A 12830-nucleotide genomic window follows, 5' to 3' on the forward strand; every position below is an offset into this window, starting at 1 on the left:
TGGAGCAGATGACTGCACAAGCCCTTTCTAAGTAACCCCCATCTTCTAAGTATCTGAAAACCAGAACATGCCAGTGATTTCTAGTGGACTGACATGGAACTTGAATGATGAATGTGTTACTCATAAATAATACATTAGCTGGTGTTTGAAAATGTTGTTCTTCCAGGTTGGATGTAACCCTAATGAGGATGTCGCCATCTTTGCAGTGGACTCATTAAGGCAGCTGTCAATGAAGTTTCTTGAGAAGGGAGAGTTAGCCAACTTCCGCTTCCAGAAAGACTTCCTCAGGCCTTTTGAGCATATTATGAAGAAAAACAGGTGTGTTGCACTGCACGTTCCGTTAGCTTGCATTAGTCCTGCTTAAAGATGTCACTTGGTGTGGGTCAGATTGTCACGTAAATGGGAGTGGCCGACGTACTTGTGCCAGCATGGAATTGTGAATTGTGCCATTTGTGAAAGTCTCACTTTCCATTTGTTTTTGGTTTTGAAGATCTCCAACTATTCGGGACATGGTGATACGCTGTATTGCTCAGATGGTGAATTCTCAAGCTGGTAACATCCGTTCAGGATGGAAGAATATCTTTGCAGTCTTTCATCAAGCAGCGTCAGACCATGATGGGAATATTGTGGAGCTGGCCTTCCAAACCACAGCACACATAGTTAGTAAGTAGTGCTGGATATATGTGGGTACCCAAGTCAGCTTAGCTGCTGTGATTCTTGTTTAAAAGGCCCATCTGAATACGCCACTTGTATTTCCAGGTAAATAAACACAAGGTCTTGCAGCCAGGTCTTACCCCTCAAGTCTTCTGATTGCTATGGGCAGGAATAACTAGATATAGATAGCCTGCTATAGGACTCTGGAAGTTTGGAATAGATTTAGTAAGTTTGTATGTTGCCCCATCTGTCACAATAAGTTTTTCTGGATTAACCACCACATTTCACAAGCTTCCATGCTGATTCAGTATCATATGGTGGGGATCATAAAGCTTGTGACGCTGATATGCGCCTGTTTATAGAGTTTAATTCATACAGTCTACCTGCTCTAGAAGTGTATTTTAAGAACATGCTGCCACCGCTTTCCAAGAAAAACAACCAACCCAGATATTCGTGAACCAGGCCTTCAGTCTGGTCCTTTCCTGTCTGTCCGTTTGGTGTGCCGCGCGTGGCTGACAGCCGTAGGTCAGTGCCGCTTTATCTGCGGATTGCAATATTGCTCCATTTTTAAAATGTATTTGTCTGTTCTTTGCAGCAAATATTTTTCAACAGCACTTTCCAGCAGCGATTGACTCATTTCAGGATGCAGTGAAGTGTCTTTCTGAGTTCGCCTGTAACGTTGCGTTTCCAGACACCAGCATGGAAGCTATTAGACTTATTCGGTATTGCGCTAAATATGTTTCAGAACGACCACAGGTATTTTCTTTTAACTTTTACCCTTGTGTACTCTCACACTGTCTTCCACTGTTAAACTGAGACTAATCTTGTAACTAAAAGAGCTTTGATTCTCCCAGCAGCATTTGTATTAAAAGCTTATTCAGAGTCAGGAGTAATTTTGTCATTGTGGAAGCATTAACTAGGACTAGCTAAAAAAATTCAAGTCTGATCAGTCCAAATTTGAAATAACTAAATGAAATAGTCCTTTTTTATAGCGTTATGATGACCTGGAAAACAATAGTTCTTGTTCTATCACACTAAATATATCTAGTTAAAATGGTTACAAACACATTTTTCTCCATCAGTCTGTTGTGTGACTACTTCCTATATCACTGTGCTGCAGAGTAGGTGGCAGCTGTGTCACCGCCGCAGGACGCGCGTGCCGGATCAGCGTGCGGAAAAGTGGACAATTGCTTGATGCCAAACTTAGGTTTCCTTATTTCCTATATTTATAGAACTATTGCCTGTCAGTCTTGCTTCCTAAAGTCCAAACCTCTGCAACTTGTAAAGCCTTCAGCAGGACTTCAGTAGAATGGATTGAAGTATTTATTTTCCCTTTTTTCCCGCAGTGTTTTCACAGGTAGATTTGTCTCAGATTTGTGCTGCGTTTTCCATGCTGAGTGTTGCAGTGGAAGCTAAGCCAGCTTTCCGGTCTGTGCGTGCCGCTAGCACTATCAAACCTGTCAGCAGGGAAGATCTTTAACATTTTTTCGTTTTTAATCTTTCTCTTCCTGCCCGTCTCCAAGGTACTACGAGAATACACAAGCGATGACATGAATGTTGCTCCTGGGGACAGAGTGTGGGTCAGAGGATGGTTTCCCATTTTATTTGAACTTTCTTGTATCATCAATCGTTGCAAATTAGATGTTCGAACAAGGTAATAAAGCTTTATTTTTACTTCAGTTGGTGAAGAGATGCCAGGTATGCACTTTAACATCTTTTCCTCTGTTTGGGTTTGTTTGTAGAGGCTTAACAGTGATGTTTGAAATAATGAAGAGCTATGGCCATACCTTTGAAAAGCACTGGTGGCAAGATCTGTTCAGAATTGTCTTTAGGATTTTTGATAACATGAAACTCCCTGAACAACAAACAGAGGTAAAAACAAACCCACACACACAACCCGCACAGCAAGCAAACGGTTGAGGTTCTGTCAGAACTCGCCCAGTGGAGGCAGCAGTTGGTGCTGTTGTGAGGTCCGTGTGCGTCCAGCACCCGCTGCGCCTGCGGCGCCGTCCCCTGTGTTGTGTGAGAGCTCTCGCACAGCGCCGCCCGGGGGCCTGTCTGGCTGTCTTGTTGGTGCATTTTCAAGGAGAATATTCACAGTTTGTTGTGAAAATGTGTTGTTTTTTGAACAGTATTCATGTGGCCAACTAAATGCTACTGGCAAGACCTCTGCAGTAGCGAGGCCAAGCGCTGTCACAGGGAAACCGCACAAAACCATGTCTCATCTCTCCTCACAGAAATCTGAGTGGATGACCACTACATGCAACCATGCACTTTACGCCATCTGTGATGTATTCACGCAATTTTATGAAGCTTTAAATGAGATCCTCCTCCCTGACATACTTGCACAGTTACACTGGTGTGTAAAACAAGGTAGATTATTTCTTCGTATCTTTGGATGAATGTATTTTTTTAAATGCTCATTATTTAAGAAGGGGAAAGTTCACTGGATTTTGGAAGAATAAAAACTACCATTAGGACAATATGTTATGTAACAGATGCATGCAGTGTCTTAAATATTTGAGCATCATTCTATTTAGTCAGTTAGTTAATGTGTTTGTAATGTGTTCATGGTGCTGTTGTGACAGAGCAAATGCTTGTAGGGAGTTGTGTTAATCTTCTGCCAACCACCACGGGTAAAACACCTCATTTATTCACACATACATATACATGTATGCATTCTGATTCCCACCCCTGCCCTTCTTTCAACCATCTAATACTGTAAGATATGACTTGTTAAAGAAAGTCTTTTGGGCTCCAGCTCTTCTGCCTGAACCCCCCGTGTTCCCAGCACGGGGTGCGGAGGGACCGCCCTGCAGGAGGTCACACCTTTCTGATGGCGCTTGTCCTGCCCTCGTCTCGCTGTGCGCTTCCTTTCTGCCTCCTCCTGTCCTTTGGCTTCCCTCTTTGCATTTCAATCTCATCGAATCTATTTTTAAACATTATTTTTTATTCATTAGGTTCCTAAGCTTGATATTCTTGTAATATTCTGTATAAGGAGGCTTTGAGTTCAGGTATCATGCATTTCACAATATTGGTTAAAATGTTTAGTGGAGCAGTAATAGAGAATGCTTGATTTTTCACTCATGTTGTGGGAACGTTTCTTTCACAGATAACGAGCAGTTGGCTCGATCAGGTACAAACTGCCTAGAAAACCTGGTAATACTGAATGGACAGAAATTCAGCCCTGAAGTCTGGGGCCAGACATGCAATTGTATGCTGGAAATCTTCAAAACTACAATTCCTCATGTGTAAGTTCATAAACGTAGTTCTCATGCTGATACCCAGTTCCAGAGTGACAACGTTTCCCGTTTCCTTTGCGCAGCTTGCTGACGTGGAGGCCGGCGGGGATGGACGAGGATTCGGCCGAAAAGCACTTGGTAAGAGTTCATTCAGTGCAGCAAACTAACTCGAAGGCTTGCGCGTCAGGTTAGCTTTCAAAAGGTTTGATTGTAGTAAATACACTTAACCGCAAATACCAGAATTGCCATTAGCTTGTATTTGGTGTCATTGTGAAATAAGATACAAAGAATGGGTGCAGGAAGCCTTTGAATCTACGATTAGTGCTGCAATCTGCGAGCTGGTTGGGAGTTGGGGTTGCTAGAACTGTTCTGCGTTCTTTTCCAGGATTTAGACCTAGATCACCAGTCTCTGAGCAGCATGGATAAAAATGCTTCAGAAAGAGGACAAAGTCAATTTTCAAATCCGACAGATGAGAGCTGGAAGGGTGGTCCTTACACAAGTAAGGGAAACGTGCAAGTTTATTAAATGAACTCTTACACCTTCTCTTAGTCCACTTCTGTAGCCCCGTAGAGAAATTTTTGGGGCACTTGTAACTTGTTTTTGTGCTTTGCAGAGAAATTTTCTCTTTATAATTCACATCATCACTAATTATCAAAATGATAATGGTAATGTGTTTCGCTAACCTGTTGTAAGTAAATTGTTGTAAGTTGCTTCTGAAACTTGTCTTACTCCATTTCATCAGACCAGAAGCTATTTGCTGGCCTCCTCATCAAGTGTGTGGTGCAGCTGGAATTGATACAGACCATCGATAATATAGTGTTCTATCCAGCAACCAGCAAGAAGGAGGATGCTGAGCACATGGCTGCAGCTCAGGTACCATCACTTGTTTCTAAGGCTGTGGCAGCACTATTGCGTGCTCACAAAACAGAGCACACGGTCTCTTCCTTTTGGTGGCTCTCAGAACTACATGAAACGTGTGCAGCGTTGCTCTTAAGCTGTGATTTGGTTTTTTGACTGCCTTGTTTCTTGCACATTGGATTATTATATTACTATTACTTTTATTATGAATATAATATATTGTTGTTTTTATAATGAGCACATACTCATCAGGAAGGGTTTTCTTGTTTGTTTTGGGGAGAGCTTTCTTCCCCGTCGTTCAGCCTGGCTTCATTTGGCCACAGCTGAGGCTTTGCTCAGCTTCCAGGGGTTTACACAGGAGGAGACGCAGAGCTGAACTGCAGCGAGGTTAATGAGCAAGGTTTAACTCCTTAACCTGCCTCAGAAAGGTCCTTGTCCCTAAGAATTCTGGTTCTAGGGAACAGCGCAAGCGGCTCTTGGCTACGCAACCAGAGCCCTGGGCTGGAAGCTTCGGGCACTGTGTTCAGGTTGTGTTTGGGGATGGTGTGGTTCAATTCCTGATAAAGTTACCTGAAAATATTGACCAATTTTAATGAAACTTGACATTGGCCAAAGATGGGGGATTTCTACACTGTGCAACATTGAAACTTGCACTATTTTTATGGTTCATTTTGATGTTTTTCAGAATTTAGCAGACCCGCTCAGCTCCCAGGGGTGGGCAATGTGCAATATTGAGTTGCTGTGACTTTGTTATGCCTTGATAAGGGAGGTTCTTCCCTTGTTGTTCTTAGTATATTTTTTCATATTAATAACTAGGATAGATCATAATTTCTGCCTTTTAGAAGATCCTACTGAACAGAGTACAACTCTGACGTTTGGCAGGGCCGTTCTGCTGGGGTGTATTGTGCTGATATTTCACTCGTATCTAACGATGGAATCTGGAGTCAGTGGTGTTTGGTCTGTGAAGTATCAAAGCCTCTTACACTTGTATAAAAAGAATGTTATTGACACTCCCCCCTCTCTTTCCTTTAGCGAGATTCTCTGGATGCAGACATCCACATTGACACAGAAGATCAAGGAATGTATAAGTACATGTCTTCACATCACCTCTTTAAGTTACTAGATTGTCTGCAGGAGTCTCATTCATTTTCAAAAGCCTTTAATTCAAATTACGAACAGCGAACTGTGTTATGGAGAGCAGGTGAGGCTGTTATTTTTAGTTTGATAAAGATACCGAGCTCCATTTATAGCTTGAGCTACCAAGATAGGAAAGTGTATCACTGCAATAATCTCTAGTTAATCTGACAGTGGTGTGTTATTACTTGTCTCCTTCCTGATAACTTGAATAACTTGAATAATTCCTTTTGCTAAATTATCTGCTTTTTTGATTAAGTAGAAGTACACATTTGGTGCTGCTGCAGTTAAATGTCTTTGTAAGAATAGCTTGGGTCTCAGTCAAATCAGGGAGGAGGAAGCGCTGCCCAGATAGGAAATCATCACTGTTCACTATGGGAGGTGCTGTTGGTAAAATCCACCTCTTGGTGAGTAACCACAGCTGGGGGTGTTCCCTCTCTCCCTCTGTTCACCTGATTTCTAGGGTTCAAGGGTAAATCAAAACCCAATCTCTTAAAGCAAGAGACCAGCAGCTTGGCTTGTTGCCTGAGGATCCTCTTCCGAATGTACGTGGACGAAAGCCGGCGGGCCTCGTGGGACGCGATCCAGCAGCGGCTGCTGAGGTGAGAGCAGCGGCGTCCCTGCTGCCGCCTGTTTGCGGCCGCTGTGCTGCGCCTGGGTCACCCGCTGAGCAGAGCGCGCCCAGTATGTAGATACAGATAGAGATATGACCACTCTTCATTGAACGGTGATTTAGCAATACGGAAGCAATCTACTTGGAATAAATGAAGCGCCTTCTTGCCTGACATAAGCTTTTCTTTATGAAGTGGTGGTGTATGAATACTTTTTCATCTGAGTGCATACTGGTATTCAGATGTATAATAGGGTACGGTAATGTAACCAGTGCAGGGTAAGATGCTGTGTATCGGGGGCTTAGGTAAACACAGAAAATTATGCTAAATAAATATAAAAGGGTCTTGTGGTCCCCTTTATTTGAAAAGTGAGTTGTTAGTACATGAAAGTTCAGAGTACTAATGTCTGATCAGATGTAGAGAACTCTTAAAGTTGCTGTTGGCATTAATGTGGTGGATTTCAGTGCCATTCTGATTTGTAAGCACCTATGGACAGATTCATCTTTTTAGTGTGTAAAAGAGGAGGTTCTGTTCCCTCTTTAGTTAAAACAGTGCCCAGAAGTAAGCCACAGTAACGGGTACAGTTTGTACCTTAACAGTCTACAGCATGGACCAAAGCGTTATTAATACAGCAGTAATCCCTCTTTGATCTGTGAAGCAGAGCTCTGCAGATCTTTACTAGAGCAGTTGAGATTTGGAGGGAGATCTGTCATGTTGTTAAGCTGTCCTGGTGTAAGGATCAGGAAATAATGTTTGCAGGCTGAAGGTGACAACACTTCAATTACAGTTTATGAGGAAAATCAAACTGTGACTCCATGGTGCCTTGTTGACAACATAAAAACTACTTCAGTTCAGGCATCTGTCACAACCACTGTAAGAGAAACATCATTGAGACACATTTGTGCAATTAAAGCTGCATATGACTGAAAACTTGGCCATGGAAATGCATTTTGATTAAAAACAAAATACACTACGAGAGGACAAACAGTGCAGGTTATAAAATGTTTGAGTTTTCTTTATGGACTGTCTGAACTGTGTGATCTCCTTAGTGTGTGCAGTGAAGCCCTGGCGTACTTTATCACTGTGAACTCAGAAAGCCACAGGGAAGCTTGGACCAATCTCCTGCTGCTGCTTCTAACAAAAACATTGAAGATCAGTGACGAGAAGGTAAGAGGAGGCTGGAAGTCCTGTCTGTTTGCATTCGGGTGGTTTTTCATTTCTGCTCCTGTTGAATTCAGTCTTCATCTGTATTGCACAGTGGCTTGCTCGTTCACATAGCGTGTGCTCTCCTTGAAACACAGTCAGCATCACGTTTCCTGGTTTTCCAAGAATTCCACACTGTAAAAACTCAGACCGTGTCTGTGCAATTCAGAGCTGCACAGGGACACCGAATCCCTGCAGAGCTCTCACAGTGAGCAGCGAGCGTGCAGTAAGGGACGGGCTCGTGTGGGTACAGCTGCACAGGGACGCCGAATCCCTGCAGAGCTGCACAGGGACACCGAATCCCTGCAGAGCTCTCACAGCGTGCAGTGAGGGATGGGCTCATGCGGTGACAGCTGCACAGGGACACTGAATCCCTGCAGAGCTCTCACAGCGTGCAGTGAGGGACGGGCTCGTGCGGTGACAGCTGCACAGAACTGCAGAGGGAATGTCACCCTGTGAACTGGGAACTCTGGTTCCTTCACAGCGGTGGCAAAACATACTGCTCAGGATCTTGGCCCGTTTGTGGAAAAGGTGAATGCAAATATTCCCTACATTAGGACGTGTAGAGAAACTTCCAGAAGTTGCTTATCTTTTTTTAAGCTTTCCAATACTGTTTAATCTTGTTTTAAAGTGTGGGGTTTTTTCTTGGTGATTTTTTTTCTTATCTTGCAAAGTGTGTCATTTCACTTCACTCTTGCGTAGCTTGGGATGTTTTATTGCAATTTACCAATATCTTAAGAAATTAGTGTGGTTACAGTGTGTTGTCAGAATAGTCTTAATTCTCTGTAGATAAAACAGTGACTTGGCCATTCCTTAGTACACAGTCCCAGTATCTTTTTATTATAACATTTCTGTGGTGAAACAGAGAGTTCCATCAACTTTCCCTGTAACTAATACTGAGCGTTATTAGAAAACCAACAGAGGACAAAACCAATTTCTTGTTGTGTAACTCAGGCCAGGTTAGCATCTTAAACACCGCTGGCAATTCTGCTCTCCCACATTGAAAGGGGTGATGGACCTGGAAGGGGTTGAGAGGGTGCAACAGGAATGAGGACACAGGCTGGCTCCCGTACATGGAGCTCTCTGTAGGTTGGACTTTACTCAGTTATCTCTTATCTGTAAAATAAATTGAGAGGCACATAAAGTCGTTATTAGCAGAAAGCGAGGGGAAGGACGTACTGGAACAGACGGTGAATGAGTTCTGGAGATGATGAGTCACTGGAGGGGAAGAAATCCCCACACGTAATGGAGATACTTCTTCACGCCCGGTTCAGCCGTGCGAGGCGTTGAGTGCCGTGGGCGATATTCTGTCGAGGCTGGAGAAGCGCACTGGACAGATTCACATCAGAGGGGACAGCAGTCCCGGCAGCCCCTCCGGCCTCAGCCGCCCGAGCCCCGCGGGCCGTGTCGGGGCAGCGGTGCCGGCGCCCGCGGGGCTCGGACACGGCGCTGGACGGGGAGCCTTCCGGCGGGGGAGACCTGGCGCTCAACGCGGCGGAGCAGCCATGAACGCGGCACAGACTCTGTGCTTTCCTATAGTAACAGAGAGTAACATTCTTTTTTTAAATCTCTACTTTGATAGTTTAGGGCACACGCTTCAACGTATTATCCATACTTGTGTGAAATCATGCAGTTCGACCTGATCCCTGAGCTCCGAGCAGTGCTGCGCAAGTTCTTCCTGCGTATCGGGGTCGTGTTCAAAATCTGCGTCACCGAGGAGCAGATACGGCCGGCCGGGATGAACCTGCCTCCGTGGTAGCCCGAAGCAGGGTCGGTCGCTGGGCCCTGTACATACAGTGATGTTCCAGAGGTGGATTAAAGCGGGTGGGAAGAAATGGGACCCTGGTGTGTCAACACAGCAAGTTGCTCTTACCACAATGGCATTCGGGGAGGAGGAAAGAAATCCTGTTCTGTCCATCCTACAAAACTATCAGCAGTTTTATTTAAATTATTGCTTACAAAGTTAATACAGTAGATGTAAAGTCTCTTTGTTTCGATGCTTGTCATCCTTATGATCAAGTCTGTCTCTTCTAGTCTGTTATCAGTTGTTCGGTCTTGCATCCCAGCTAAATCCGATCAATGGGCTGGACTCCTCAGTAGAAATTACGCCCCTTGGAAATGATGACTATAGTTGTATAGCCTTGTGATGTCAGCACATGTGTTCATAATAAACTGTACTGCAGTGGCTGAAGACCACCTTAGATCCCTCTGGGTTTTTCTTTGTGTGCACATGATGAGAGCAGGTAGCGCGTTGCAGTTTCTGAAGTGGACAAGCCTGTAGGATATTTGGGGAAAGGGTTTTCCTCCTGCTTAGCAAGTAATTTTTACCTTTTTCTAATATCAGTGCTTCATCTTCTGAGCCTTATTTGTTTCCATGGCAGGTTTTACACCAGGAGCGCACAGCAGCGTCTGCTCTATTCAGCCTGTTAGTCTTGAGTTAAAGGCATTAAAAACCAACCAACCAAACCACAAAACCAAACCAGCTTTTAAACTTTGTGTTTACTTTCATATGTTGCCAGATCATGGACAGAGCATAGACAGTAATACCAAAAACCAAGTTCAGAACTAATAATCCCACCTTTTTTACCCTCGACTATAGTGTATTTAGCAGTAATTGTGTCTGTTTAGCAAGAAGTCCCGTCTTTAAGCTGTATCAGGTTCTGTGTCTTTGCTGCAGACCTGCAACTTCCAATTTGTCTTCTTGTGCAAATTATTTTTGTTCTCAACTATTAATTCCTGTTGTGATCCAAAAGAAAACTGAATTCCCATGGAGCTGCTCCAGCAAAATTAAACTGAAGTGCATTTATGTACTGTGAGAGTTCCCAATACATGCCGGTGCTTTGGGGGCAGCTGGAGGAGACCCGAGTTAACGCTCTCCATAGTAGCCAAACCTCAAATATGACAGTGTTAAAAACCCCACCGCACCCCAACCAAACCAATCTTGACCGGTGTTAAGCATTGGACCTGTTATTGTGCGCTTGCAGTGTCCCGGGAGGGCGGTTCTAGCTGAGCTTGTCTTGGGATATTCCGCTCTCAGGCTGTTGGGATTGTGTTTGGTTTTGGTGAGCTGTATCCAAAGGATTCACATGGTGCTGTTCGTGAATTGGCTTGTTCTACAGAAGCACTGTTAGGGAACGGGGTTGCAGTCAATGGCAGTAGTAAGGCTTTCACATTTTTATTTTTACTTTTTATTTTTAACCAAAGAAAAATAAATGGTGGTTGTAGCTCTTTAACTTTTAAATGCCTGTTACATTGTCTGTACACTAATATTTAGTAGCAAGGAATATATGGCTCTATTTTACAATTTTAAAAGACTGAGAAACAAGTAGTGCTGGTATTTAACTTGCTGCATTTGAAATGTCCTTTTGTGTTGCGTTTAGTAGTGTGGATCATTCCCTGGTAACGTCCATTCATCAGTTACACTAAAAATCAAGTATTTATTTTAATTCTACTTAAATCTGTAAGAATGGGCTAATTCTTACTTCCTGTTCTAGATAGTCCTGAAGGAAATATTTAAAACGCTCATTTTTCAGCTGTTGAATGTCACAGCTTCAGTGAATGTACCCGCTGCTGCTTGTCTGTGCCGACAGTCCTGAGAGCCTGACAGCTCCTGTCCTGAGACCGATCTCTGAATCGTCACATCTTACATTAGTTGTGTGTGGGGCTTTCTTGACTGTGCCGTGCAGCACCTGTGCTGTCTCTGCAGGTAGAATAAGGGCCTGTCACCCATCCTTTCCTTCCGCCACAGTTCTGAGACTGTTCTTTCACTTCAGTAAAGCTCTTGTTGTAGTTATACCATTTATAAACTGCTGAAATAGGCGCGTGACATCAAACCATCCTGGACTGTGTAGTGCGTGATGGAGAAGAGGGGCTGGAACGCAGCTGGATGGTAACAGCCTTAATCCCGTCTGTTGTGTGGAGTCGATCATCCCTCTTAAAGCAATAAAACCGGTCGGTTAAGTGCAATACCTGACAGGGCTGTATTTGCACAGCCGTGTGCTGTCCCGCACCACACGCGGCCACGGGCGGGAGCGCGAGCGCCGCGACATCGGGGTCCGCGCCCAGACACCCTGCAATACGCGCACTAATCCCACGGCCTCTTAGACTTCTACAGTAGTGGTATGCAACGAATTAAACTATAGACCCATTAACCTATAACAGTTTAAATATGGAGACTGCATGATATTTGTTATTCTCATGTTGGGACCCTCTAGGAGATAGGCATGGGGAGGATGCTAATGAGGAAAACCCTAAGAACTCCCTTTCAAGTTGATTCTGTTGTCTTAGAGTACAAGAAAATATTATTTTTACAGTGGTTTGTTATCCATGTCTCGCTTTTGGAACGGTAAACAATCTACACCAATGTCCACTCATACAAGCCAACGCCCCAAATTTTCGCTGTCGTACTGGTGAGAATGAGAATCATTAAAGACATGTAACTTCTAGTCTGAAATAGAACTAAGTTTTTTGTTGGAAGCGCAGCTCCCTTTAATATGTAAATTCAGTTTGTTCAGCACCTTTAATGTTATTTCTGTGTAAAATGTATGTTTTCACATATTTAAAATGCCTAAGTTTTTTGAAGATCTCCATATTAAGTGCATTTATTATCAATAATTTAAAGAGCATTCCTTGCCCAATGGATGTATACATTTTTGAGAGAATACCAAAATTATATAATACAAAAAAGAACTATGTAAAGTTTTCTACATGAAGATACTGTGTATAATACTGTTATAATATTCCATGCTTTAATCAAGTGGTTAATCAATAAAGTTTTAAGAGTGTTGCTTGTTTTTCCCAGGTGGTTTTATGAGCCTGCTCTGTTCAGTGTGGGCGTTCAGCGCTGCGAGTCGGGGCTTCGCTTCTAGGGGTGCTGGGGGGGGGGTGTTTTTCCCCCCTTTTTCCTTCCCCCCCTTTTTGTTTCTTTTTTTTGTTTCCTTTCCCCTCTTCTTTTTTCTTCCCCCAGCACTTTGTTTTCTTTTCTGTTTGGGGTTGGTTGGATTTCCTCTTTTCTCTCCCCCCAAACACACCCCTCCTTGGCTTCCTTTCTCCCGCCCTTTTCCACGATGGGAACGTCCCTTTTTCCAATCAACAACCGGGCTCCTACCCCGCGGCCCCGTCCCGTCC

At 43.8% G+C, this 12830-nt stretch overlaps 1 protein-coding gene across 2 annotated transcripts in view; it reads left to right on the top strand.

The window, feature by feature from the left end:
- The window catches only part of ARFGEF2 (ARF guanine nucleotide exchange factor 2), a 33185-nt gene extending 20630 nt beyond the window's left edge, over window positions 1–12555 (top strand). The window contains exons 26-40 of one of the 2 annotated variants that reach the window (XM_082065457.1): window positions 167–318; window positions 491–663; window positions 1250–1410; window positions 2178–2308; window positions 2397–2526; window positions 2892–3027; window positions 3767–3905; window positions 3980–4034; window positions 4282–4396; window positions 4640–4770; window positions 5788–5956; window positions 6353–6491; window positions 7550–7667; window positions 9286–9473; window positions 11237–12555. In XM_082065457.1, the coding sequence (XP_081921583.1) occupies window positions 167–318; window positions 491–663; window positions 1250–1410; window positions 2178–2308; window positions 2397–2526; window positions 2892–3027; window positions 3767–3905; window positions 3980–4034; window positions 4282–4396; window positions 4640–4770; window positions 5788–5956; window positions 6353–6491; window positions 7550–7667; window positions 9286–9462 (1926 nt within the window). In that variant the 3' untranslated portion in view covers window positions 9463–9473; window positions 11237–12555. Of the gene's footprint in view, window positions 1–166; window positions 319–490; window positions 664–1249; window positions 1411–2177; window positions 2309–2396; window positions 2527–2891; window positions 3028–3766; window positions 3906–3979; window positions 4035–4281; window positions 4397–4639; window positions 4771–5787; window positions 5957–6352; window positions 6492–7549; window positions 7668–9285 lie in introns of both variants that reach the window. The other variant, XM_082065456.1, reaches the window with a different exon arrangement.
- The last annotated feature ends 275 nt before the right edge of the window (window positions 12556–12830 follow it).

The sequence above is a fragment of the Streptopelia decaocto genome (genome assembly GCF_964273445.1).
Source record: "Streptopelia decaocto genome assembly, chromosome: 14".
Lineage (NCBI taxonomy): Eukaryota > Metazoa > Chordata > Aves > Columbiformes > Columbidae > Streptopelia > Streptopelia decaocto.